The 23,208-nt window shown below is 33.9% G+C and overlaps 1 protein-coding gene across 1 annotated transcript in view; it reads right to left on the bottom strand.

Moving 5' to 3' along the window:
• LOC141813265 (D-xylose-proton symporter-like 2) overlaps window positions 1–23,208 on the bottom strand; it is a 46,415-nt gene that overhangs the window by 10,064 nt on the left and 13,143 nt on the right. Inside the window, exons 4-13 of the mRNA XM_074701200.1 lie at window positions 18,377–18,436; window positions 18,225–18,291; window positions 18,012–18,136; window positions 8,474–8,575; window positions 8,028–8,396; window positions 7,825–7,872; window positions 7,669–7,731; window positions 6,982–7,062; window positions 3,300–3,398; window positions 2,304–2,441 (exon numbers count right to left, since the gene is read on the bottom strand). Of these exons, the coding sequence (XP_074557301.1) occupies window positions 2,304–2,441; window positions 3,300–3,398; window positions 6,982–7,062; window positions 7,669–7,731; window positions 7,825–7,872; window positions 8,028–8,396; window positions 8,474–8,575; window positions 18,012–18,136; window positions 18,225–18,291; window positions 18,377–18,436 (1,152 nt within the window). The remainder of the gene's footprint in view (window positions 1–2,303; window positions 2,442–3,299; window positions 3,399–6,981; window positions 7,063–7,668; window positions 7,732–7,824; window positions 7,873–8,027; window positions 8,397–8,473; window positions 8,576–18,011; window positions 18,137–18,224; window positions 18,292–18,376; window positions 18,437–23,208) is intronic.

The following is a 23,208-nucleotide window of genomic DNA, read 5'->3' as shown; positions in this document are numbered from 1 at the left end:
CCAAACCTAACTCGCTCACTAAAGTGACCCAACCCTTGAGACAACCCCACAATCTTCTCACACAATGCATATTTGAAAATAAAAGGGACATAATACCCATTTAGTGACCCATGACATCAAATCAGGCCCTACCAAGCATAAGAGCATAAGTTGCACAAAGTTACCTTACATGGCCCCACATTTGCACATGACCAATTGCACCAAGAATATGATTCCAACATCTCAATTGTCTAACCTACAACTTGTCAAGTTTGCTCACAACAATACGATAAGCCAATCTACGGGTCATAATACATTCAAAATCATGAATCAGTCGAAAGCTCGTCAACCAATTAATATGCCTCCCTTACCTACCAATTCTTATGTATCTAAATCAGTAGCAATATAGAGATCCATGTTGATGTCAGAAGAAAGGTTACACCGAGTAACGAGGCTTATAAATTTCAAGGTAGTATACATTATAAATTGAAGGAATATAATGTAGGAGGCTATGTGCTTATTCGCATTCACCTAAGTACTCTAAAAATTTCTCAAAAAAGCTTCATGACCCCTCTTTTGATCCTTTTCAAATTATAAGAAAAATTAGTACTAATTCATATGTTGTTAATTTGCCTACTTATTTAAACATTAATCCAATTTTCATTGTTAAGGACCTACTATCATATCGGGGGCATTCAAGTCTTCCTCTTTGTTTGTTGACTTGACTTCAGGTCAAATACCGTTAGTGTTGACTCCTACACTCCCATCAATGACACAGCTTGTTAGCCTACTAGCCTGAGTTACCAAAGCAATCATTCCCTACACTCGAACAAGACAATTCAAGAAGAAAAGTCAATAACTCACCAAGAGTTGAGTTCTCCTCAATGGAGGAGAAAAATGCAAACAAGGAAACACATTAGCATCAAAAGAGCAATGATCGAAGAAATCAACCAACAACTATCTGATTCGGCTAAAAAGGCACATCCACTTCACAATTACTCCACCCTCCCACTTGACAGAGTCAAGTGCTCTTCAGTTAAAGGAGAATAATAACGGATAACCCAGTGCATGAAACTCCCGCCAATGTGGGGTCCTAAGAAGAGTCTATTGTACGCAGTCTTACCTTACATTTGTAAGAAGTTATTTCCGTGACTTAAACTCGTGACCTCTAGATTACATGGCAGCAACTTTATCATTATGCCAAGACTCCCCTTTAGTTGAGGAGAATAATTCAATCAAGAATTTAATTTTATTAAAAGTCATCTAAGTCGTTAATTTTTATAATTTGTTAGAACTTTTTGAAAGTTATTTTATTTCTTTTTGAAAGAGTTAGTCAAGTTTTATTAAGATAATTAGGATTTTATGACAAAGTTGTCTAAGTCATTAATTTTTATAATTTATTGAAATTTTAAAAAAGTTATCTTATTTCTTTTGAAAGAGTCAAACAAGTTTTATTAGGATAATTAGGATTTTATAAGAAAAGATCTTTTATTTTATAAAGAATAGGTCATGTAATCGAGTTATAAAAAGAGGTCACGATCTCATGTAATGAACAAGTTTTGAGTTAACACAATTTGCAATTTCATTTTCTCTGTGTGAGAATCAATAACTTTCTTTTAGGTGAGGATGATATCTTTATCTTTCTGCTTTGCTACATCAAAGGGTTTCAGTGTAGAGGAGGAAGCTAGAATTTCAACATCAAGGAGGATAGTTCGGCACATAGGAGCAGACGTGATGCTTATTGCATCACAACTTCTAGTTCAGACCAGTTCGGGGTTTCTCATAAAGCAGGAGAGGAGCTCGATGTGACTAACTATTCTGAGAAGCCAAAACTTCTCATGGAAGACGCCGACAAAGGAAGCATCTCACAACAAAGTTGCAAAGGTAGACATTAAGTTTCGCTCATTGCACCAACGATTTCGTAGCTTCTAGTGTACCAGTTGGTGAACAAAATGAAAATTTTCACCAAGTTGACTACAACATCTTGAGATTTTAAATACTGTGATAGTCTTTATGATGACATTGATCCTCAATGGCAAGTCATGTCTTAGTTGATGGAATTTTTTCTCAATGAGGCAAGTTGCTAAGATATGGAGATATGTTAGGATGGTAACAAGGAAGCTGAAAAGGTTGCTAAAATTGTATCAAAGAATAGACTAATTTCTCTAGAGGGTCACTTGAACAGGTAATTTTCTCATTGATTTAATGGAATAATATTGTTAAAAAAATGATGATAGACAGCCATATCAGAGATTTACTGTTATCTTCACTACAATCAATCTAATTAGAAAAGCAAAAAATAATGAAAATCTTATAATAAGTACCTCCAATGGTGAGAAAGCAAAAGTCACTAATGCATTTGAGGCAAAGTTAACGAGCACTGCAATACTTAAACCCCGACCTCTTAATCGCAAGGGAAAAATTTCTGATATCATCAGCCAACCAATTGGACCAAATGATAACTGCAAGGATGAGACAATAATAAGGAAAACAAGACAAACATATACTATTAGCTCATCATGAGCAGAATATGAAGCTTAAAGGGGATAAAAAGACAATAGGACTTTGGACTTGGTTTCTAAAGCTAGTATTACAGTGTCCATTTTACAGACTTTTTTAATACCTTCAAGATATTCAACATTCAGCATTCACACACACAAACAAAAAGTGAAGATTTACCAGAGCATGAGTGCATGACAAAGTAGATTTTGTACTCAGGTCAAAGTATATCAATGCATCATGCAAAAGAATCAGAAACATAACCAAATAGCACACACCTGATGAAAATATGTTGTCACCAGCTTTTGGGACCACAATTTTAGGATAAATCCTTGTTATCTTAACAGGAGGAATACTTGAGATGTCATTTACTACATAATTTGCTATAATCCTGGGAAATTGGAGAAGTCTTTCTTTCATTATTTGTACCATAAACCTATTGATGATAGAGCTTCACCTATCAGATTGTTGGCATGATCAAAGAATTCATGTGGAAGACTAGTTCACTTAATTCCTGGTGCTCTTTTGCTGGTCTAGTGTAGATTGGAAAAGAGTGTAGTAGACTAATGGCATGAACTACTTGAAACTAAAGCAGATTACCAATCATGAAGAAGGATCCAATCCTAAACAAAGAATGACTATGAAAGCAGTGCCTGACAAGCAACAGGTGGATCTTCTGTTTATAACATAGATCCATGCATAAACCAATGAGATGATCAGAAAGCATTTGATATGACTTGTATGCTAACATATTTTACTGTCGATAACATTGAATGCTCTATGACAATAATGAGAGAAGAAAGATTATCGCAAAGCAATACCTGATAACATCCAACATACACCAGCAATGCAATCACAGCCACAAAAGGTAAATCCTTCAAGAAGGTGTAGTATGAAGCAAGAAGGAACAAGGAGATTGTCTGCAATCACAAGGCAAAATACTTAAATAATAATAGCAATAATGATAATAATAATCTTTACATGCAATATGCTCCAACAACATTGTTAGAACTAATGTCACCAATAAGAAAGGCACATTCCTTCGTCTTATTACCCAAGTGCCAAAACTATTGTGAGAAATGGGTATTTGTTCGTAATAATGTAACTATCCTTTGTGCAAATAGTGATTAATAATAAAATTTATAGATCAATCTCTTTGCTAACACTATGAGATTTTAGGAAAATAAATAGTCAATTGACTTCAACATCATCTCAAAGCATGAAGTCTCCCATCTGCCCTCTGCTAGATGCCAAAACCTTTATAAATTCTCAACCAGCAGGACTTACCCAAGTAAAACGCAGGATAAAAGATAGACATCTGCTAAGTTGTCACATTTGCCTAGAAGGAATTAATTAAGTAAAACACAGGAGAGAAGGTAGTCGTCTGTTAGTTGTCACATTTGCCTAGCAGGAATTAATCAAGTAAAACACAAGAACGAAGGTAGTCGTCACATTTTTTCCTTCATGATTGTTTACACTATTAGCATAGGGTGTGATAGCAATACATCTTAAAAGTTGGATTAAGACTAATCTAAAACTGACTTTGCTTTTGTAGGAGCAAATGTCTGACTTTATTATTCTTCTTTCCTTCAATTTTCATTAATAGCTAGGCTATGCACATCAATATTTCAATAGATCCATCATGTTTTAATATAACCTATTTACAAATATACAAGGATTATAGTTGTGAATATACAAGCATCATGGATATGAATGTGAGACGACAATCAATGCATAGATTCCATGCGATATAGTACATTCCATATATTTGTATATAAATAGGATTATAAAAAAGGTGAAGTGAAGATATAGGGTGGAATACATAATTCATCTAGGTAGCTTCTTAACAAGTATTGATTTTTCTCATGTATCAGTATGTATAATTGTTATATTATTGAAATTTTCAAAGGACTTAGTTGTGATTTTTGAAAAATAAATGTGGACTTATGTACAAGATTGCCAAATTAATTAACCCATCTCCTTCCCAACTGAGCCCTATCCCTTGTTTTGTTCGGCACAACACCCATGTCGCCACACATGTCGTCATTGCTACATTGCCACCTCTCCATCTTCACATGAAAAGCCTATCGCTTGTCCATCTCTTCTCGCACCTATCTAAATTAGAAGAGTGACAGAAGATTAGAGGTTGGAGATTTGTTCCATGGCTGAAAGTGAGTTCCCTTGGCTGCGGCTCTAGTAGCGGTGTCAGTGGGGAGCAAAATGACGCACCTCCATCGGTTTGATGCTTATGGTCATCTTCATCGTACTCTTCCTCACCCTCAATTGCTTAACGACACATTCATCCCTGGCTTCGCCCCTCATTAATCTCACCCCATTTCACAACTCCGAAGCAAAGAGCGCCTTATGCTTGGACAAGAGCTCATTTGCATACCATCTCATGAGAGGTTTCGACTCTCGATCAAACACATTGCTCATGCACTAGGAGAGTGGAAGAAAGTGGTGAAGATCAAATTTTGATCTTAATGAGGCTCTCTTGTATTCTAGAACAGTTGTGGAAAGACTAGCTGTGGAAAGGTTGCATTTTGTCAAGAGTTGCAACGAAGTATAAGAATGGAAAGCATTAGTTAATTACCAAAGGTTATAAATGTTGGATTCGTCAAGGATGGTGTTTAATTGACAACTTTTTGAAGCAACTCGTCATTAACCTCTTTGAGAAGATTCATTGGGATTGGACGAAGCTAATCAAGTTTCTTATCGTCCCTACTCTTAAAGTTTGGGCATATCATATGTTTCTTATCTTAGTTTTGTTTGATATTCCAAATTCATACTCAATTTTGATTTTGATGTATGTTTTATAGAGCAAGTTATGAATGGTCATAAAGGAGTATCATGTGATGCAATTGTTAAAAATAGTTGCTTAATAGTTTTCTCCCACATTGCTTGTCCTTTTATATTTATAGTTGTATAGTTGCTTAACAGTTTTCTCTGACATTGCTTGTCCTTTTATTTATAGTTGTATATCTATTCTGCCTATTCCCTTTTGAGAAATTGAACGAATTAAATTACATAATTAATTATGCTAATCAATAAAATTATAGAAAATTCATATGATAGAACTTCAGCTTTGCACTTTAAAAGCGTTACGTGATTATGCAAATTAAATTAATGAGATAATGAATGCAACACTTATACTTAAAGCTTCGTCTCCACAAGTTGAAAGGTATTGCATTATTACTAATATTAAATTAACAAGATAATGAATGCAACATGTATACCATAGAGCTCCGGCTTTACCCTCTAAAAGAGTTGTGTGTCTTCTTGTATTATAGAGTTTTGGTTCCGTCCTCTGAAAGAGCTGCGTAACTACTTGTAGTAGAGCTTGGGCCCAACACTCTAAAGGATTTATGCGACGATTTATGTTGAATTAATAAAACAAATGAATTACTTGTATTATAGAACATTGGCTCCAAGCTCAAAAAGGACCCTTTGGTCTTTTCGCATGTTTGTAAGCTTTAGTCATTTTACATAAGATGCCGATCTCAATAAGATGCATTGCAGATTGTTCACCCTTTCTTTTGTGAGGTATTTGGGTGGATTACAAGTGTTCACCATTTATATATTTATATGGCATATTTTACATTGGATAGATTGTGAGTTGTTTATCCCATGAATATATGATAGATCTTTATCAAATGAATTGCAAGTCGTTCACCCTATATATATTCATATATATTTATCAAGCACTTCATTTTGGACGAATTGCAAGTCATGCATCCTTTACTAGGCAGATTGTTGATCATCCACCCTAGAATAATATATGTTGATTCCATAAATTAAATCAAGAATATTTGTCACAACATAAAAGAGAAAACAAGAGGAATGATGAACCTAGCTAAGAGAAATTTGTAATACGAGAATAATGAGGCAAAGTTAAGAAAATGATGGCCTTGAACATTTACTATTTTATTTGTTTCATTATGAGATATATATTATTTTACATTATGCAATTCTCTCTTATACCCACTTTGCATTATTATGCTCATGTTTTGGAATTTTTAGCCTCGAGGTTACTTGCTGAAATTTATGCAGAGTACTTACGGAATTTATTCAAAGGAATGCATTTAGTTAGTTTAATTAGATATTATTTATATTTTGCTCTGACACTATTGCATTCACACATGGAGAGCAAAGCTAGCTTCATGACAAACCTAATTCATGCGATAACAATAGTACAACAAAATTTTAATTCAATTGAATAACTAATTACTATGAATCCTCAAAGTATATAAACTAAGTGAAGGGCACTAAAGGAGTCCATCTCAATTCATCTCAGTGTGATGGTATAATGCGGAACCAAAATCATACCATTCCATCTGGGGATTGAAAATCCAGAATAGAACAATACTTTAAAGGTACCTTTGTTGACACCATATAACAATATTAAAATATTCTGTGCATATCAGGAAAAAACAGTTTCCAATTAAAGATGATTGAATGACAAATGTAAGACTCAAGTCAGCACGAAAATAGCATGAAACTTACAATTCCACTGACACCTGAAATAAGTAATGGCCTTCGTCCAAGTCTATCTACCACAAGAACAGCAACACCAGTCATAATTAGCTGCACAAGGAAGCAAAAACCACCATTATTTGCAACCTTACAGAAACTATATTTTCATGAGAAAGCATGTTGAAATAATAAATGATTATAGCATATAAACTAACCTTTAAAAAAAGAGAACTAAAGTGAAAACTATTTAAGTAGTTAGTATTCACACAAGCAAATAGCTGGGACCAATACAACTTGATGATGATAGTGACAAGTTGCTATCACGGGATGTGGTAAGACTTAAGAGAGAGGGTTAGGTATGGTTATTTGGAGATGACTACATTGTTGTTTCGCAAAAACTGCATGTGGAAGTAGGTACAATCACTTGTGTGGAAGGAAAATGAAATTCATACAAATATGAACAGGTGCTATTTTTGTGGCTGACCAGAATACTGAGAAAGCTAGTCTTCTTTCAGACTTCCTTTTGCGTTTGATCAGACATGCAAATTTCAAGAATTTAGAATCCTATAATGAGATGAACAATCAACAAAATAGATTTTTACATGTGTGTGATTATTACAAGACATTGCTCAATAGCAGCACACGTATAAGTAAATTCATGATTTTTGAAGTGTTAAACAAACCAGAATGTTTCTCAGTAAGGCATTCAAAGTTGACCTTTAGTAATCCAAGAAGAATAGAGACACGTGTAGCATCAGATGCTGCAGAGAATCCTGCACTCTGTATATCAAGAATATTTGTTAATAAGAAGAAAAAGATACATAACTGTTGTTAAATAGTTTTGGACTGGTCACAAGACTCTGGTTGGAATACCTGAAGAATGGTTGCAGCATAATACAGCACACTTGGCTGCCCAGTTATCTGATATGGGAGAAAAAACATAAGCAGATAGATAGGTAATAGTACACGAATACTAGAGCTTAAGCATTAAACCAATTTTTGATTCTGGAAGTAGCATTATCAATTAAGCATATCAAATGGGACATTTTGGCACATTGAAGTCATTCAGTGGCAACCTGCTGGAAAAAAACTAGTCCTGCACCAATTATGAGTGCTTTAAGGCATTTCCCTTGAAAGATCTCCGTGAATGTTGATTGTTTTTCATGATTGGCAAGAGACAAATCATTTAGAATCAAGTCAACTTGCTCCGAAGCCGAACTATCAAAAGCTGAACCTCTCAAACGGCACAAACAGTTAATGGAAAGTTCTCTTGCATCTTGCACGCTTCCTTTTCCCTGTATGGCACACAAAAGCAGCCAACGAGGAGATGGGGGTAACCACCACATTCCTATGCCCATAACTATACAAATTGGGGCACAGGTTGCATACATGTAGCGCCACCCACCAACCAAATCAACATAAATGTTTCCAGTTATGTAACCCAACTACATTTAGAAAATAGAAAACCAACTGTTAGAATATTTGAGGTCAGATATTTTCAGCATAACAGAATAGGACTTACAAGCATCCCAAAGACTATGAAAAACTCTTTCAAAGAAATAAGTGTTCCTCGTATCTGACTTGGTGCCGTTTCTGCAATATACATGGGAGCAGCATGCATAGCCTGATGAAATCGGACTGCCATGAGATAAGTAAAATAGAAGTACTTGTATGCCCACTCATATTTTCTACGAAGAAAATGTAGGACTAGAAAACAACATCAATGTGATAGAGTATTCCAGACAAAAGGATATTGATGGAAATCTGACATGCAGAATCAAGCTAATCTCATCATGACCATCTAGCAAGGATGCTTATTTCATTCAAAGGAACAATGTTATTAAATTTTCTAGGAATTCAGCAATCTGCTCAAGCAATTTGCATAAGAGAAAAAAATAAAACAGTAAGATTCATTTGTGTTCTTCAAGTGAGGAAATAGTTAAGATAGATCACAAACATATCCACATGAATTTGAAATTCAGGAATTTTAGATATATGGGATCCATCCTCATCCCCATTATGCCAAACATGATATTCAAATTTCAAGTGGTTGTGATTCCCATCTCCTTCATTTGCACATTATTCCCATTATGCGAAACATGATATTCAAATTTCAACCCATAGTGATTTTATCTCCCTCATTTGCACAATCTCAAGCCTTCTCTCTCATCTAGCTCCACACGCAAAACATCTCAGGCTTTGCATGTGTTTGATCCAAGGTTCAAAATCTCGAGTTGTGCCAAAGTTTCGGTCTTTGATTGGAACAATACTGTTTCAATATTGTACCAATGTTTCAATGCATAGTGCTGATAATGAATTGGAGTTAAAGAAGGAAGTAGATGTTTTGATGTATGGTGTCAAGCATGGTTTTAAATCTTGTACCTTGTTTAGCGAAATGGTCGAAACATATCATTTCGATAAATTACCGAAACTCAATACCATTCAACACAGACAATATCTTCTTCCTTTACTTCACCTTGTTCCTCCTTCAACCTCTAATTATCACCTACACCATGCATCGGAGCATCAACACGATACTGGAACAGTATCTTTCTAATCAAAGACCGAAACAGGTCTCAAGATTTTGAACCTTAATGTCGAGTGGTATCAAATTTCGGTGATTTATCGAAACAATACATTTCGATAGTTTTTAATTTTGGTGTCGACCTGTATACATGACCTGCATTCATGTACAAATTGATAGTGATTCATGCCTGACACAACATTAGGTCAAAAAACACCCCAATGTCCGATACACATGAATCTGCACATTCCTGTAATTGACTTACTATCCAACTGCCCCTCACCAAAGAAACTATGATTTTTAGCCCTCCATTTAAAGTAAATCAAAGAAGATATAGCAAGGTATCTTGCTTTAGTCAATACCCGCCCACCAAGGAAAAACCGTCCAAACACTCGAAACATCCTCCTGTATGTAGACATCTCTTGTTCCATATGCAACCAATCTCTGACCCTCCTCCATAGAGCCACAATCGGGGGGGGGGGCGCACCCGAAGAATAAGTGCTCCAACGCCTCCAGTACTTGTTTACAGAAAGTACATTGTCTATCCTCCAAATAGTCCTTGTCTCTGGTGGGGAAGCACCTCTGTGCTAATATCCAGAAAGTAACTGCACGACTCGGCTGTATATAAGGTTTCCACACCATCCACACTGAAGGCTTCTTAGGGCTAGGACCTAAAGAAGTCATACACCTTGGCCACCCCCTCCATCCTGTGCAAACCAATCTACCATCCATTGTGCATCATCCACCGAAGACCCAGAAGCTGACAGTATATGATCCAGAATATAAAATAATCGCTTGATCAGTGGAAAATCTAAATGCACCGCCTCTAATCTTTCGAATGGAGGCAGTGTAACCTTGGGTTTCTACTAGGTCAACCTAACCCATTAGTAGACTTATCTTACGCCAACCTAACTAGTTAATTTGACCAACTAACTTACACAGAATGTAAGTTAAGTCAATCTAACCTTTCTAGTATGTTGACTAATGTTGGCTAAGATGACCAAAAAAATCAGCCTGGATGTCAATGTCAACTTCTAACTATCAGATTCCTTAAAGCTAGGTTGATATAATGTTAGTAGTAGCCCTAGAGCCAATTATGTGATGATTGACTAGGGACTTTTTGTATCATATTCTATTATTAATAAAGGCAAGGTTTTTTATTATTATACTTACTTTGTATTTGTGCCAAATAACTAAGTATAATAATGTCCTTGGGTAGCTAGTTCTAATCTAAATCATATCGATTGTTTGAATCGATAATGAGATGATGTAGAGAACACTACTCTTAATCATTCGTAGTCAAGCATTAATATTCAGGGACGATGTTAATGCGTTGAGATTAGCATGTGGATCAGCTGGATGACTTGATCTCACAAGTCATAGATATGGGATATCGAGTTGACACATGGGTATACATTAAAGAATGTATACTGAATTGACCCGTCATGAGAAAGTTTCATGGATCGTTATATGAGTGTCATAAACTTTCTCACGTGACTATTGGTATGAATAGTCCTTAGATCTGAAGTCACTACAGTTTCCTACATAAGGAGTTATGTACTTTGGTATCGTCAAACATCACCCGTAACAGGGTGGACTATAAAGGCGATCACTGGGTATGTAAACAAATTATGCAGAGGAATGTGAATGATGTAGATGGGATCTATCCCTCCCATATAACAGGAGTGATATCTTGCGGCCTCTTGATAGAGTAGAACCACGAAATGCATGATCATGCTCAAATAAGTCAATATGAGATATTGAGCTTATTTGTTTGAGTGAGTTTACTTGGGGATCAAGAAACATAAAAATTGATAAGAGGATGTCATAGTCTATACCTCATTGATCAATCTAGATATCGAGGATAAAAGGACATGGTCATAAATTATCATAATCACAAAGGTTATGTCAGATCTCGACATTCTTGTTACTTGAGTAGTAATGATGCATTGCTAGATGCCGCTCATTGCTTATGTTTATAAAATAAGTTTTAGAGACATTGTCAAAGTTACAAGAACCTATTGGGTCACACACAAATAACAGTCTATTTGGAGATGAGTTCATTTTAGTTTGACTGAAGGAGCAATTAAGCTCATTAGAAGGCCTAGACTTGAGTTAGACTCAAATTAAACCAAGTTGGATTTTGATTCATCATGCATGATTAATGTGGATTAATTATGCAATAAAGAAGAGGAAATTACATGCATGAAAGTTATCATGCATGAGTTGAATTTGAGTTAGACTCAAATTAAATCAAATTGGATTTTGATTCATCATGCATGATTAATGTGGATTAATCATGCAATGGAAAGGAGGAGATTACATGCATAGGAGTTATCATGCTTGATTAATAGGATTAATCATGTATTGATGAAAGAATACCAAAAGTCTAAAAACCTTTGGTATTCATGGCATGAGTATAAAAGAATGTCTCTTCCACAAATTCACAAGTGTTGTTTCTTCTTCTTGCCTTCCTCTTCTTGCTTGGCCAACCACTCCTATAGGGTTGCTAGCACAACCTAAGTCTTCTCCAAAAGGTGAAAGAGTGTTAGTGTGGAGACACATAGAGGCACGGACACTTGAACGTGCTAGAGATCCGACACCCTTTAGACAAGCGGGATAAGCGAAAGGCACGCATCAAAGGTAAATTCTATTAAATAGGATTTTGTAGACTTAACTTGTACAGATTTTTCGCATGGATCGCTCGAGGGATCTTATTTTCTGCTGCAAAATTTTTGTTTTTATCGCATAAGATTCCCAACACATAATACTCTAGATAGGTCTAAGAGCTAAAATATGACCATTCAATCCAAGTTTATAAGTAACTTCAGTGGTTGTTTTGGCATTAGAATTTACACAAAAATACATCTAGCATTTCTCCATCTTTGTTAAAGTGCCAAAGAATCACCAATGGACTTTGGAATGCTTGTTCAAGGTTTCATCCTTATTAAAGTTCTCTTGGTAACTCCGTCATAGTAGGGTTATGTTTTAATTTATTAGAGTAGTGAGATTTACTCTCTAAAACTTGAATTTTACATCAATGAGAAAGTAGATCACAATTAATTTTTGTTTGGGTTGAGCTCTCTAACTCGTAGAAGTCCCATTAGTTGAGTTAAGCTCTCTAACTCGTAGAAGTCCCATTTGTTGGGTCAAGCTCTCAAGCTCGCGGAAGTCCCATTGGTTGGGTCAAGCTCTCAAGCTCGTGGAAGTCCATTGGTTAGGTTGAGCTCTCTAGCTTATAGAAATCCCATTTCTTTGGGTCAAGATCTATAATTTGTAGGAATTTGTTGGTTGGGTCAAGCTTTCTAGCTTATGGAACCATTGGTTGGGTCGAAACTTTGATTGGGCCAACATCTGTAGTTCGTTGATATCTCATCCTTGTTGAGGTTTCATCTTCTATTATAGAGGTTAGCTTCGTAACCTCATGTTAACGAGAAGATAGTCGATCCTATTATTAAGGGTGTTGCATCCAATACGTCGGGTCGTGGAGGAGTAAGCAAGGTTTAAAACTTCAAGTCATATCAGAGTTTAAGTTTATGACAGGAATGATACGGTTTCGATACTGTATTGTGTCATGCTGATACGGTTTCAATACTTTTTAAATATAAAATATAGTATAAGATTAAGAATTATATTACATTATATTATAAAATTATATTATAAGATTAAGAATAATTTGATTTAAATTTAATCAAAATAATAGTATATTTTATAAAATTAATTATACAACAACAATAATTAAACTTTATCCCACTAGGTGGGGTCAGCTATACGGATCCTTCTACGCCGTTGGACTCTATCTGCTACTATATCATCATTTATATTTAAATAAATTTATCTTATTTTATTGTTGTTAACCAAATCTTTTTTGGTTTTTCTTTTCCTCGTTTGATATGCATATTTATCATAATTTCACATCGTCTAATTAGAACATTTATTGATTATCTAAGTACATGTCAGTACCATCTTTAAACGTGTCTCGCGGAATTTTCTCTCAATAAATGCAGTTTTGATTTTTTCTCTAATATTTTCATTTCTTATCTTGTCCATCCTGGTACGTCCGTACATCCACCTTAACATCCTCATATCTATAACTCTCATCTTTTACTCATGTCCTTGAGTTATAGCCTAATATTCAACTTCATATAACATACCAAGTCTAACCGTCATTTTATAAAACTTTCTTTTAAGTCTTAGAAGTACTTTACGATCACAAAGAACACCTGACGTTCTCTTCCATTTCAACTATCCCGCTAAGTCATTCAATACCTTATTTCCCTAAGCACTTCTATCCTCTATCAAAATATCATTTGGTCCAACAGTTTATTCATTTTGCATCCCATTTAAAGCTTGTTCTACTTTTGAAGTTTGAATTCTACAATAAAAAATTTACATTTTTATACTCATTTGACCTATTAAATTAAGTTAAGTTGATCACCTAAACCCCTTCATTAAAAAGTTGATGAAAAATACTTCTTCTATCGCTTTTTTTTTATCATTTACTAGTATCCTATTGCATTCTTTTTTAATACATCTTATTTAGATAAAATCTCTTATCTTCCTCTCTCTTTCTTAAGTTATTCTGTAAATATCTCTTTCCCCTTCTTTTGTATCTAATTTTTTATATAAGTGTTCTAAAGTTTCAGTTTAGCTTCATTCATTACTTTCTTAGCCTCTTTCTTGGCTATTGTATATTTTTTTAAGTTTTCCTCGTTCTTACAAATGTATAATAGATGTTCGTCTTTCCTTCACTTTCTCCTCATTCCACCGTCAAGATTCTTTACTTGGGAATTCTACTTATCCCGACCCCTATTTTTCGTGGGTCATGGGCCGTCGACCATCGACGGTGCCGTTACCTACTAGGACTTTCCACCCCTGCCCAGTGGATTTTTGCTTTCCCCAGATTCGAACTCTAGACCTGCAGGATAAAGTACTAAAGTTCCTTGAATCTGGTAACCAAGTGAGTGGTGCATGCCTCTTTGACTCACCTAAGTATACTCTTAACTGCTATTTTCAACTTTGATACCATCTTATCTAATGTCATATTTGAGCCGCCGTATATTTCTCTTAATACTTATACTTTTACCCTCTCCTTAAATATATTTTGTTTCCTATCCTTTAACTTCCACCACTTAATTATAGGAATCGTACATATTTTTCTTCTATTGATATTATGTTTGAGGCGTATATCCAACACTATTAACCTATGTTAGGTAGTTAAGTTTTCTTCAAAACCCATAACCCCCATGTACTCTATCATATTCCTTATTTTTCACTCTTGCATACCTATTTAGATCTCCTCCTATTAAAATCATTTCAATTGGCGAAATATTTTATAATACCTCATCTAGATCGTCCCAAAATCTAGATTTGGTGTGTTCATCAAATCCTACTTGAGAAACATATATATTAATTACATTAATAGTTTCTTTTGCCGTCATTTTCTTGAGAGCTATAATTATATCCCATTTTTAATTACTCTTACTACTTCATCCTTTAACAAACTATCGACAACAATACCTACTTTATTTCTTATTTTACTTTCATAACATAAAATCCGAATTCTCTATCATTTTTGTCTTCTCTCCTATCTATTTTATCTTTTGTATTATAAAATATTAATTTTTTTCCTAATCATTATATCTACTACCTCCATTGTTTTACAATGAGCGTTCCTAGATTTCATGTTTCAAATCTTAGATATTAGTTTTCCTAAAATATTTATTCTTACCCAACTTATTGTGTGAAAACTCTTGCAAATTTAACACTACACCCAAATTCTCATGGGGATATAGCAATCCTTACCGAGACATTACAGTCAGATTCTACAACGCATTCCTTTTGGAGAACATCCTAGCATTAGCATAATAGTGTGATCAATCCATTCATTTGAATTTACCTGAAAGTCCATGCTAAGCATGCAAAACTCATGCCCTTTTACATCCAGGCTTAGGACCGACATTGACAGATTTTATAAATTAATTATATTATATTTATTTTGGTGCATCTCTATGGAAAAAAATTTAGTCTAAAAAGGAAAATAACATATTCTTATAAATTTAGGGAAATGAAAAGGAACGTGAGTAAAATAAAAATTAATAAATGAAAGAGGAAGTGAAGAAAAAATAAAATAAAGAAAAAGGAAAAAGGAGAAAAAAATTAATGAAAGAAAAAAGGAAAAAATTGGTAGAAAAGGAAAATAATTACTAGGAAAGAAAATAAATATGAAAGGGGAAAGTAATAAATAGTAGGAAAGGAAAGGAAAAAAAGAAACAAAGTGAAGAGGGAAAAGGGAAAAGGGAAAAGGGAAAAGGAAAGAGGGAAAAGAAATTAGTAGGAAAGGAAGGTAACTAATAGCAAATAAAATAAAATAAAAGGAATGAGATTAAAAAAAGGAAGGAGGAAGAGGAAAAAAATGGATCGTAAAGCCGCAGGCTCTCTATGAAGCTACAGCAGCCTCACGGTCTTACCTACCGCTGCGAGCTCGCAAAAGCTCATGGCCAAGCGAGACATCCACAAACCACCGTGACTTCGTGGAGTCCTCACGGCCTCGCTTGGCCGTCACGAGGTCACTGTGAGTTCGCAGAAGCCTCCTAGCCAGGCGAGGCAACAGCAAGGCCATCGCAACCTCACGGAGGCCTCGTAGAATCGCTTGGTCGCTATGAGTTCACCGCGACCTAACAGAGGCCCCACGTTGCACTATTGGAGTTTCAGCGAGAAGAAACCTCGCTTCTCCGTTATCATCCCTCGCCGATAAAAATTTTTCCTTCTCCTTTTTCTCTCTTTGGCTCTAATGACAAATCCAATGTCGTATCGATCGACGGATATAACAACAAAATTTCATCCGTGTAGACCGATACGGCACAAGCTTTAAACCTTGGGAGTGGGCGTTCTAAAACATGTATATTTTTTTATTAGTGTGTTTTATTCTAATTTTATTTTCACTGTGTATTAAACTTCGATATCTTGTCATATATATGCAAGTGTTGCTAGAGATTATTTGAATTTATGATTGTGCAAGGATTTTGTCTCCTTTTTACACACCCACTTTTCACCCAATTGGGACATCGATCCTACAACCATTATCTTCACTACCATAACATTTCATTGCTTCCACATTAGCCGCTAACAAAGCTACCAACAATGATAATTGAACAAACTAGTTTATCAAAGCCACTAGGGCAATTTTAGTGAAGTGATCAATGGTTGTGTATGGTTAAAAGTAACGTCAAAACCAAGGATAGTGGAGAATTGCCACTGCTAGCGTCTACGAGGACTTCAAGGAGACACAAGCACAACTGCTAACAAGCCTTGCTCCTAATCTTATAGTCTATCAATGACTACACCTCACATCCAAACAAAGAACACTACTACTAGCCTTTTGCCCTCAACCCAACTACCTTCATGTGCTTAATTAGCTATTTCTAGAGCTTTGTTGATGAAAGGTCTAAGGGATCTTTAGTTGCAAGCTTCTTTATCTCTTTAATTTTGTCTACATTTAACTATTACATTTCTTTTCAATTTTATCACGTCAAAACCAAGTATAGTGGAGAATTGCCACTACTAGTGTCTACGAAGACTTCAAGGAGACACAAGCACAACCGCTAACAAGCTTTGCTCCTAATCTTATAGTCTATCAACGACTACACCTCACATCCAAACAAAAAACACTACTACTAGCCTTTTGCCCTCAACCCAACTGCCTTCATGTGCTTAATTAGCTATTTCTAGAGCTTCGTTGATGAAAGGTCTAAGGGATCTTTAGTTGCATGCGTCTTTATCTCTTTAATTTTGTCTACATTTAACTATTACGTTTCTTTTCAATTTTATCACGTCAAAACCAATTATAGTGGAGAATTGCCATTGCTAGCGTCTACAAGGACTTCAAGGAGACACAAGCACAACCGCTAACAAGCTTTGCTCCTAATCTTATAGTCTATCAACGACTACACCTCACATCCAAACAAAGAACACTACTACTAGCGTTTTGCCCTCAATCCAACTGCCTTCATGTGCTTAATTAGCTATTTCTAGAGCTTCGTTGATGAAAGGTCTAAGGGATCTTTAGTTGCATGCTTCTTTATCTCTTTAATTTTGTCTACATTTAAGTATTACGTTTCTTTTCAATTTTATCATGTAATTTATGGTTGCTGATGAAAATTTCTCTAATTTAGATAACAAGTTGAAAATAGGTAGTATCTATGCTTTAGTTTGACCAGTGTTAGAGACATTACATTAGGTTATTAATCTAGTGGATTCTTACATAAATAGTCTCTAGGTTTAGGTTTAGGAGTTTAACATGAGTTACACTATACCCATATATATCTCATTATCAGATAAACGACTCAATATTTATTTGCTAAATTCTACATATTTGAGAACAAGCAAGAAAAACAATAATACAAATGTTAGAAGATCATTAACATTCAGATACCCATATGTGCATCTATGATAAAAAGCATAGGAAACAAAATCATAAGCTAATGTTACAATCAATAAATAAATAAATAAATGTCAGATAATTTAGTTGACTTACTAATCCAATTCCTATACCAAAAATAAAGCGTCCGACCACCATAATAGGAAAGTTTGGTGCCAGTGCTGTTAACAAAGCTCCAACAAAGTATAGTATAGAAGAGAGGATTAACTCCCTCCGTCTACCTTCATTGAAAGACACTATTGTATTAGTTTCAAGATATATAGTATGCTCAACCTTTGCATCAAAAGTACAAGGAATTGTACAGCAGACCTAAAAAGTCAGCAATGGTGTATGCGAGCACTGAACCAATCAAGGCACCATAAAGAGATCCACTGACCTGTCATATAAAATTTAATTAACAGCAAATAGTATTAGAACTAGACAAATATACCTTGCTTTCTGTAAAACAGCTATTAACTCACCACTAGTCCGACCTCTATGGACGACATACCATACCATGTTGTCCCACTTAAGCTTGCTGACTGCATAAAGAAAAGTTCTTACCTCTTAGTCAAAAAAAATCCAAAAAGTAAACAGAAAATGATTTTTTTAAGGAGTTAAAATCGTGAGTCAGATATCTTTGAAACTTCATATTATACCAGTTTCAAAACCTACAATGAATCAATTATATGCAAAAACAAAAACAAAAACAAAGAAAGGAAATATTTTCCGTGATATAAGAATGATAAAATAAACTTATTTGGTTGTACATATACTAATAAGATTAATATATTGGGGAGAAAATCTAGAATTAGAGTAGGTTTATGGGTTTGGCCACACAATCAAGGTTTCGAGTGTCTGATAGCAATCGACATAATTGAAACATATCATTCAAGCCATTGACCAATATGGAAACCATTGCAACATTGATAAATCTCATTGTCCCACTGGTACCAACACTATTAACCAAAGTTTAAAATTTAAAAGTCGCGCCGGAGTTTCAATCTTTAACCAAAATGATACCTTTTCGGTATTATATTGTGTCATGTTGGTATGGTTTCAATACTAATTCAACTGAATTAATAATAATATGGTTAATTTTAATTTGTATAAGTTGTATCTTTTTATTAAATTTTTATTGATAATTAGTTATTTATTTAATAATTAATTACATTGCTAATACATTTGTTTTCTTTATATTTGTTGATTAATTTGATCATCTCAGTCCATAAAGTTAAATATGTTTGAAAGTAATTAAATTTTATTTTTTCTAGTCGCTTGTAAATTATATAGTTGTTTCTCTTTACACTTATAATCTATTTAATTTTTGCAGGTAATTATCACTTATACAAGAAATGAGAAAATGAGACTTTTTTATACTTTTCTATAAATTAGGCATATTTTTCTTGAATTTGTAACAATATAACACAAAATCTGAAGGTCCAAAAGGTTTTCATTGTTAAGGATTTTGTTTCTACTTATAATTATCAAAATGAAAGAAAAATAAAAAGATTTAAAATTTTTTATTTTGAGATGTAAAATATTATATTTTAGGCTTAAATTAGATTTTAAATTTTGTAATTAAATTCATTAAAGTTTATAAATATAATTTTTTTAAATGAAAATATAAAATTTCTCGAATTTGACTCAATTAAATTTGAAATTTTTTAGATTAAAGATTTTTTTAATAAAATTAAATTTAAATTTGTAACAAATTTTATACTATCAAATTGAACTTTATAGAGTTTTTTTCTTTAAAAATAACTTAACCTATTCAATGCAAGTTGTAATTATCATGTATCTTAAATGATATTTCAATAAAATAAATTTAAAATAAATAAATTATTTTTATTTAATATAATAAATTTTCATTTAATTATTTAATTTAAAATAATAAAAAATTGTTTATTGATTGTAGATATCAAATTTTACATTATTTAATTTTTTATATTTAAATATTAATTAAACTAAATTTAATTAATATTTTGAGTTTTGGTGGTTGAATAAAGTTGAATTTGGGTTAGATGAAGCCTATTAAATAGACATAGTGATTAGGATTTAGTGGGTCCAAACCAAGTTCAATGTGAATTTACTTTGGTTAGTTTAAAACTTTCACCAAATTTATACATATGATAGTCTGGTTCATTTATATTATTTTTGTAGTATATTTAAAAGATTAAGAATAATTATATAACTCCAATTCTTTTTTCTTTTTCTCTCCACGAACCTTGATCCTGCCAACTCACTGCTACCATCCACTGATCACTGCTCACCACTACTACCATCGTTTGCTATCATACTCGTGCCACTCTAGTAGCACACACTCGCTACCCTTTCTGAAACATCTGCCTATCGTTTGCTACCCAACCTTAATCGGCTCGCCACTAGGTAAACTCCTCTTCTCATCTTCTTCCCTCTCTTTTATTTTTGGCTACTATACCAAATCCAATGTCGTGCTAGTCGGTAGCGAAATAGTAAATTTCACTCATGCTGACCAAGACAGCATGATACATTAAATCATTGATTGATTAAGCGTTTATATCAACCAAGACAAAAAAGATTTTGTCATAACTCATCCTTCAATTCCACCTATCAAGTCACGGGAAGGAGAAAATAATATAAAAGAGGGAGCAATTGAATAGGGGAAGCATCATCTGGAGCACCCACAATAATAATAAAAAAAGGAGTGACATTAGAGTCCAACCAACTTTGTTTGTTACCTAAGATATATTTTAGAACATCTAGAGAAATAAGGTATCCTAACTACACTACTTAATGGGGTCATAAAAATTATGCAGGTCTATTCTACTAGGAAGCTACAAGAACCAATGCTTGCATATAATGCACATGGTCATTTTGATTTTAGCAAGGCATAAAGATTAGTTGAAGTTTTTTTATAATGCTCTAAAATTTTAATTTGATTGTTTTCAATATTTATTTGTCTATATTTAGAGATAATTAACTTTAAGTGTGGATTAGTTCTATAATCCACACTTAAGTTAATTTGCAAGCAATCCACATCAAGACATTGATCATGTCGACTTCAAAAATGAAGTTGATTTGCAAAATTCCAAAATGTTATATTCTCTTTTTACAATTACCTTTTGTTAAACTAGTTGGTTAGTTTGATTATTCTACATTTAGCTATTGTCCTAGAAAACCATTGCATATCATCATATCATAGTTCATCATCTGTCACATTGATAAACTTATTCAAAAGCTATGGTTATCCATCATTAATATAGAAGAAAAAAAATCTTCATATAGGTAGTCCATTTTTTAATTGCACCATCGTCCATCATTCAAAAAATAAATAAAAACATTTTCTGCATTTTGTCTAGATTATCATGCTACTTCCTTTTTAAGAACCATAACTTGTTAATCATCTTAGATCAACATGATTAAAGAAAAAAAAAAACCACCACTCTTTTGAAAGTGTGGGAGATAGCGAAGGTCTTCTTAAAACCAAAATGCAAGATGAACCTAGATTAAAGACAACTTAGAATATTTACTAAATGAAGAGATCCTCTCTGGATGAACCAATGGATGTAGATCAAAATAAAACAACAAAACATAACATAATAAAGTATCTAATTGCATCGATATTAGATGGCACATGAAAAAACACAAACATTATTTATACATATAGATTATGTAGAGATACAACATGCAAAATTATCATAAGATAGCAGTAGTTGCATAAATGTTATTTCTACAAGGAACTTGCCAAAATCCAACTCACTACAACCTCACTTGAATCCTTGTAAAGTTGTATAGCTAGATCAAACATCCTTTTCTGCATTAGAGAGATGTAGTGTAACATTTTTCCCATAAATTATTTAGTTGTAACATTTTTTTAGTTCTATCCATATGAGATCCTATATAGATGAGATATAGTGTAACATTTTTCCCATAAATTACCCATGTTTAACCCTTCCAAATCTAAACCAAAGCCACACATAACAAAGAAAAAAACCTCAGACCCTCACAGTAACCCAACATAACAAGAAAAAGACCAATACAGTAGCAGTGTCAACCCTAGAAATGTAGAAGCCGACCCTCCTTAGGTCAACAATCTACTGAGATAGAGTCAAAAGATCCAATCTATGGAAAGTCACTTCATGACTTACCTCAACCACAACTTTAGAAGAAAATTAGAGACCTAGAGGCAAGTCCAATCTTAGCACAACAACAAATAGTTCCAAGCAGACCTAAGTCTTCACTTGAGATCATTGACTAACTAATGCCCTAATGCTTAACCTTAAAGGAACTTCCTAGTAAACTACTTCCTCTAGAAATGATCTAATATAATGCTACAACTCTTACCGTATTAAGTGACACATCTCTTTAGATCTATGATACCTTAATCAAGTGTCCTAAGGGGACCCTTGATCACTCATCACCTTTAGGAGCAATATACTGATAATCATGATTAAAACTCTTAGTTATTGTACTACCTTAATATCCTCAAATTACAAACTAATTTAAATAAGAAAAAAGACAAATTAGTAATGTGAAATTCTCTTCACCAAATTGATAAAAATTGTCCTAGTTATCTTCTAACTTCTTTTCCTCAGTAACTCTATTGCATAAGTATAAGTGTCTTTTAGTAAGTTCATATAGAGCACATAGAAGAGGACCACCCTCATGTAGTGCATCCTACTAGGGAGCAAGCTAAGAAGGCTAGTAAGCATGGGAAAACCTCTATAATGATTGTAAACATACTTGATATGATTAGGAAGAAGTACCGGATACCCAAGTCTTTCCTTCTCCATGCCCCCACCTAACTAATAGGGAATCTATATTTCAATAGATGCATTACGTTTCTGTAGGATCGGGTTGGACCGGCTAGAGGGGGGTGAATAGACGGTTAAGAGAATTAGCACTCGTCTTTAAGAAAAAACTTGGTTGCAACTGGATCGTTGCTTCCAAGGCAGTTAACGCTCAATCAAAAACTCCTTTAGGCGGAGAAGCCTTTACAATTGTAGCACAGAGACTTAGAGAGAAGATTACAAAAGTAATTGATTATCTAACTTCTAAAACTCTAAGTCTTATTTATAGCCCAAGAGAATAGATCTAGATCGTTGATCGTAGATGAACTTTCTCTTGGTCGTTGATCCGTTGATGCGATCCTAACCGTTGATCGGAGATAGGCTTTGATCGTAGCCGTTGATTAAATAAGGATAAACTTTATCTTTAATAAAAGATAAAGAGAATTATCCTTAATAAAAATTAAGTATTTATCTTTTATATGATAAAAGATAAAAACTTAATTATCTTTTCTTTTTTCTCTCTCTCTTCAAAAGTCACGTCC

Source organism: Curcuma longa, chromosome 20 (assembly GCF_044706935.1).
Source record: "Curcuma longa cultivar G26 ecotype Majalengka, Jawa Barat chromosome 20, ITB_CL_G26_1.1, whole genome shotgun sequence".
NCBI lineage: Eukaryota > Viridiplantae > Streptophyta > Magnoliopsida > Zingiberales > Zingiberaceae > Curcuma > Curcuma longa.
The sequence above is the reverse complement of the archived record's forward strand: the minus strand, read 5'-3'. Positions and strand labels throughout refer to the sequence as shown.